At 39.9% G+C, this 6000-nt stretch overlaps 1 protein-coding gene across 6 annotated transcripts in view; it reads left to right on the top strand.

Annotated features, from left to right (window-relative positions):
* Positions 1-3662, top strand: part of LOC147111195 (inter-alpha-trypsin inhibitor heavy chain H3-like) — a 219260-nt gene extending 215598 nt beyond the window's left edge. For all 6 annotated transcript variants that reach the window (XM_086001845.1, XM_086001849.1, XM_086001848.1 and 3 more), the window contains 2 exons: positions 2319-2430; positions 2524-3662. In XM_086001845.1, coding sequence (XP_085857971.1) covers positions 2319-2430; positions 2524-2668 — 257 coding nt within the window. In that variant the 3' untranslated portion in view covers positions 2669-3662. The remainder of the gene's footprint in view (positions 1-2318; positions 2431-2523) is intronic.
* Positions 3663-6000: the final 2338 nt, after the last annotated feature.

A 6000-nucleotide genomic window follows, 5' to 3' on the forward strand; every position in this document is an offset into this window, starting at 1 on the left:
AGATGTTCACCTTCAACTAAAGTTAGAGCTAGCCGAATTCTATAAGATGCTTAATTGGATCTAAAGGTCCAGGCTATCTCTCTCTAAAGGAAAGGAATGACTTGAAGATGTTACCATCTTCCAGATAGCACTTTTAATAAGTTTAACTAGACTGTAACCTTCCGGTTATTATGAGGGCCCGGAAAACCCTCCCAGAACTCTGCAACTCCTCACAAAAGAGTGTACAGAGATTGAGTTCGCGAGTTTGATACAGAAATACTCTGTGAGACAATTCTAAAAATATATAGATTTATTAAAGAACCGACATGTAGTTAACAGCTGGTGATTCAATCGCAACTTTAACAGTTCAAAATACAAATAGCTTACATTTCTTCTCAGAGATCCTTATTCTCAAATCCTAACTTCGTTACATTTTTACATTTCTAGGTCTTATTTCTAATCCAGAATATCCACCAATGAAAATGGAACAGTTAGGAGACACAACATCTGCTTATAACCAGTTAAGGTGATATTAAGAATTGAATTGCAGACCTTCATAAGAATGGCTTGAAAGAGATAAATCTGTTATAACCATTTTTTATGGTAAGTTTTTGAACACCTATACAGCAGACAGGATTCTGAAAGTTAAAAGCTGAATTGACAGTAAGAGTAGAAAGAAGTCAGCAGAAATATGACCAGAGATAATTAGCTTACATCAGCAGAAAACTTCAAAGGATATACCACTGAGAAAGAGTACAAAATATGGAACAAATAAGAGTACCTTTTGATCCCCAAGACTCAAAGAGTTAAAAACTTACAGAGCCTGCCTCTGAAGTTCAGAATCGCTTGCCCCTTCCAGTGATTTCTGACTTTCTATCTGAAAGTTCCATATTTTATACTCTTTCTCAGTGGTATATCCTTTGAAGTTTTCTGCTGATGTAAGCTAATTATCTCTAGTCATATCTCTGCTGACTTCTTTCTACTCTTACTGTCAATTCAGCTGTTAACTTTCAGAATCCTGTCTGCTGTATAGGTGTTCAAAAACTTATCATAAAAAATGGTTATAACAGATTTATCTCTTTGATGCCATTCTTATGAAGGTCTTCAATTCAATTCTTAATATCACCTTAACTGGTTATAAGCAGATGTTGTGTCTCCTAACTGTTCCATTTTCAATACAAAAACCATGTGATTGCTTGGTGTCATCTATTGATATCATATTTACAAAGTCTTCTGTTTGTACCTTTTACAATATGTAAATCAAAAACACTTCAACTAGGGTGTTCTATGCATTTCTTAGCTACTTCAATTGGTTGTATTACAGACTTCTGTCTTCTTGTTCTAAGTTTAACATAAAACTATTTTACGGCAGGTATTTCTTTTACTTGATGTCATTTTTTCAAAGGCACATGTTTTTTTAATGTTCTGTGTTTCTGTCCAAAGTGTTAGTTTATAACACTTAACTTGGGCATTGCTATTGTGTTTCTTCCAATGCTCAGACATAGAGGAACCTCCAACCTGCTGTTTCAACAGGGCTATTGTCTTAGTATTAACAACCAATTCCCATTTCAAAAGCTTGTATGGTGTTTACAACTTTTGTGCTAACACTTCATCTTATCTCAGAAGCCTGTATTCACAGCTTATGTCGTTGAGGCATTTTAGATTTTTAATCCCAGTTTTCATGTTTTAATAAAGTCAAAAATTCCGTTCATAGGATGGTGTATCTTTCTGAAATATGGCTATTCCTTTACAAGGGGAACCTTAGAATCATTAACGGCTGGTGCTAATATTTCACAATTTCAAAAATTAATGCCCCAAACGGGGCGATACCGAATTTCTCCCCTTAAATATCCACATCAGTTCAATCACTCATTCGTGAAATGAATAGTTCACCCCTGGTTAAGGGGATTTCACTCCCAGAACTCACATAAATAATGGAGATTATAATTCTGCCACCATGATTGGAACATACCCATTCCAAACTTTATTTTAAAATCAATTTTAATGAAATCACCTATTAAATTAATTTTATACTGAACCAAATTACCACCAAAGCTCTTGCACAAGCAAAAGCATGACACAATGGAGAAAAGTTAAATTCTCCATTGTGTAATGCTTTTGCTTGTGCAAGAGCTTTGGTGGTAATTTGGTTCAGTAAATTGGTTCACAAAATTTAGCAACAGCTTCCTAACTCATTCATCCCTTATGAATCATTCGGTCTTCCTCACTGGCAGAATAAACAATGTGGTCCATTATTCCCCATGGGCATCCGGCTGTTACTACACTGTACTGTATTTGTGACTTTCCAGTCAAATTAATTTACCTTTACTTTGATGCAGGCCAGTTTTACCATGAAGTAAATGCTGAGATATATAACATTCGCCCTGGCTTAGATCAAGGCAAACCTGATGCAACAATGATTGTAAAAGGTCACAAACTCAGAGTATCAAGGTAATATATCCAAGATTTCGATTTGTCCTATTTAATAGTTGTAATTTTTCTGTACATTTCTTACATGCATTTTATTGATGACTTTAATTTTAGGGGGTACCAGAAAGATTACAGATTCGATCCAAAGCGAGGTACCAATATCCCATGCTGGTTTGTTCACTACAATGGGAAAGGATTTATTGATGGAACTCCCACTGACTACATTGTTTCTTCTTTGTTTGGCTCGCTGTATCCATAGCCTGAGAGCAGATGGTGAAAGTCCATCCCTTTAGTATCCCTTGCATGAATTTATTGTTTAATCAGTATAGATTAAAAACCGTGTTTCTGCACGCACTCCCTGTTTTTTTTCAATTATAAATTCCTATGTTCATTTATAACGGAAACTGCCGATGTAAACTGACCAGATTTAGCTTGTGTGTGTCAAGAATGGAACCGGTTGATGTCAGGTGAGTTCCAATGCTGATCCAGTAAAGTAAAAAGCAGTAATTCTGGTATCTATTCTCCCAGCAGAATCAATTGCATATTTGCCCTATGGCAGAATATGGTAGTGTAAGTTGGGTTCCAGTAACAACTAAGTTGGAGGGCATTTAAGGGACAGCATCAGGGAAGTCCCCTGATTTAACTTGAGAGCCACTTTGACACAATAGTATTGATTCCAGAGGCAGTGACACTGGCACAGGCACTAGCACAGTTCCAGCACTGAGAATGAATGCAGGAGAAAGTGGCCTGATACTGGATTGGCTTCAGTACTGCTCATTATGCTGAAGGAACACTGGGCCAACAGAACATTGCGCTGACTTTGGGTGGACCCAATCATTGCATAAGGTGCCCATTGTGGAACAATGGTGTTGGGTAGCTCTAATTTGAATATGCATTTGGAAAGATGATCCAACTTAAGAGAGTTATTTAGTCATTTAAAAGTACCAAGTTGGTTCCAAAAGCATTTTTGATAGTAGGACAAACTTAATTGTTGCTGCTCTATTTTTATTTGGTGAGGTCCAATGGCAACACTGAACAATGTCTCCGGTGCTAGCATCAAGGAACTTTGTGTATCTTCCAGGATAGGGCAGGCTCTGATATAAGGCTTTACATGGGCTCTAATGACTGCACAAATGAAGTGACGCTGAATAAAGATTCTGTGCACAATCAGTTAAAACATATTATACATGCAGTAGGTATTCTTACATATGTAAACAAATAAATAAATCAATTTTATTTTTAATTAATTTCAATCCATGTGTACTGTTGTTATTACTGTTCTTTTCCTATGGTTTCTGATCTTCCATTAAACAGACGAATATCCCAAAATTTCTTGAGACAACTTGATTTACATCTTCACATTAATTTTAGTTATCTAGCTTTTCCTTTTAAATGTGGTTTGATGCACTGGTTTCATGTTCTATTTATGTGAGCTCCTGTTTTGTTTACTGGTTTGATTACTTTATTTCTTCCTTCTCTGGATATTTCCCTTCACTCATTAACCTTCAACCTGTCCAGTCAATCACATTTTCTAATGACAGCTCCTTTCGACTCGGGTCATCCTCACTCATTTATTTTTTGATACTGTGTTCTCTTTTTTTTTAATTTATTCAATCACGGGATGTGGGCATCACTGGCAGGGCCAATATTTATTACATATGCCTTGAGAAGGTGGTGGTGAGCCGCCTTCTTGAACCGTTGCAGTCCGTGTGGTAAAGGTACTCCCTCAGTGCTGTTAAGTACAGAGCTCCAGGATTTTGACAATGAAGGAACAGTAATATATTTTGAAGTCAGGATGGTGTTTGACTTGGAAGGGAACTTGGCGATGGTGGTGTTCCCATACGCTTGCTGCCCTTGTCCTTCTAGGTGGTAGAGGTCGCAGGTTTGGGAGGTGCTTCCAAAGAAGCCTTTGTAAGTTGCTGCAGTGCATCTTGTAGATGGTACATACTGCAGCCATGGTGCGCCGGTGATGGATGGAGTGAATATTTAATGTGGTGGATTGAGTGCCGAACCAGCAGGCTGCTTTGCCTTGGATGGTGTTGAGCTTCTTGAGTGTTGTTGGAGCTGCACTCATCCAGGCAAGTGGAGAGTATTCCATCACACTCCTGACTTGTGTCTTGTAGATGGTGGAAAGGCTTTGGGGAGTCAGGAGGCGAGACACTCACCGCAGAATACCCAGCCTCTGACCTGCTCTTGTAGCCACAATATTTATGTGGCTGGTTCAGTTAAGTTTCTGGTCAATGGTGAACCCCAGGATGTTGATGGTGGGGGATTCGGCGATGGTAATGCTGTTGAATGTCAAGGGGTGGTGGTTAGATGCTTGCTTGTTGGAGATAGTCATTGCCTGGCACTTGTGTGACGCAAATGTTACCTGCCACTTATCAGCCCAAGCCTGAATGTCATCCAGGTCTTGCTGCATGTGGGCATGGACTGCTTCATTATCTGAGGAGTTGTGAATGGCACTGAACACTGTGCAATCATCAGCGAACATCCCCACTTCTGACCTTATGATGGAGGGAAGGTCATTGATGAAGCAGCTGAAGATGGTTGGGCCTAGAACACTGCTCTGAGGAACTCCTGCTGCGATGTCCTGGGGCTGCGATGATTGACTTCCAACCACCACAACCATCTTCCTTTGTGCTAGGTATGACTCCAGCCAGTGGAGAGTTTTCCACCCGATTCCCATTGACTTCAGTTTTACTAGGGCTCCTTGATGCCACATTCGGTCAAATGCTGCCTTGATGTCAAGGGCCATCACTCTCATCTCACCTCTGGAATTCAGCTCTTTTGTCCATGTTTGGACTAAGGCTGTACTGAGGTCTGGCGCTGAGTGGCCCTGGTGGAACCCAAACTGGGCATCAGTGAGCAGGTTATTGGTGAGCAAGTGCTGCGTGATAGCACTGTCGATGACACCTTCCATCACTTTGCTGATGATTGAAAGTAGATTGTTGGGGCGGTAATTGGCCGGATTGGATTTATCCTGCTTTTGTGGACAGGGCATACCTCGGCAGTTTTCCTCATTGTCAGATAGATGTCAGTGTTGTAGCTGTACTGTTACAGCTTGGCTAGAGGCGCGGCTAGTTCTGGAGCACAAGCTTTCAGCATGACAGCTAGGCTGTTGTCAGGGCCCACAGCCTTTTCTGTATCTATTCTATGATTCTATATCCACTAGAGTGGAGAAGGCCAAGGTGAGATCTAATATAGGTGCCTGAAAGTTTTGAAACAGTTCAAGAAATGTGCATTTAATAGAGGGTTAGATAAACATTTAAAGAAAAATATTAAAAATGTAGGAAAATGAGATTGGAGTTGATGCAATGTGGGCTACACATTTACATGTGCTGACATTTCTGTGATTTCTATGATCATTTTCACTATGTGGTTTTTGGGCTCCGTGTAACCAACTTCTTACACATGCTGCCACAGACAAGGGTGCAGCAAATCAGGAATATAGGCAGGTAGAGGGCTAGGCACGCATGAGGAAGGGGTGGGGGGAAGCCCTTTCCAATATCCTTGATTGAGATCTTTACCTCCATCATGGCATTAGCTCCAATTTCAGCAACTGGACACTCAACATGCATCACCGATTTGACG

Source organism: Somniosus microcephalus, chromosome 11, assembly GCF_052327205.1.
Source record: "Somniosus microcephalus isolate GS21.2 chromosome 11, FLI_Smic_1.0, whole genome shotgun sequence".
In the NCBI taxonomy this organism is placed as follows: domain Eukaryota; kingdom Metazoa; phylum Chordata; class Chondrichthyes; order Squaliformes; family Somniosidae; genus Somniosus; species Somniosus microcephalus.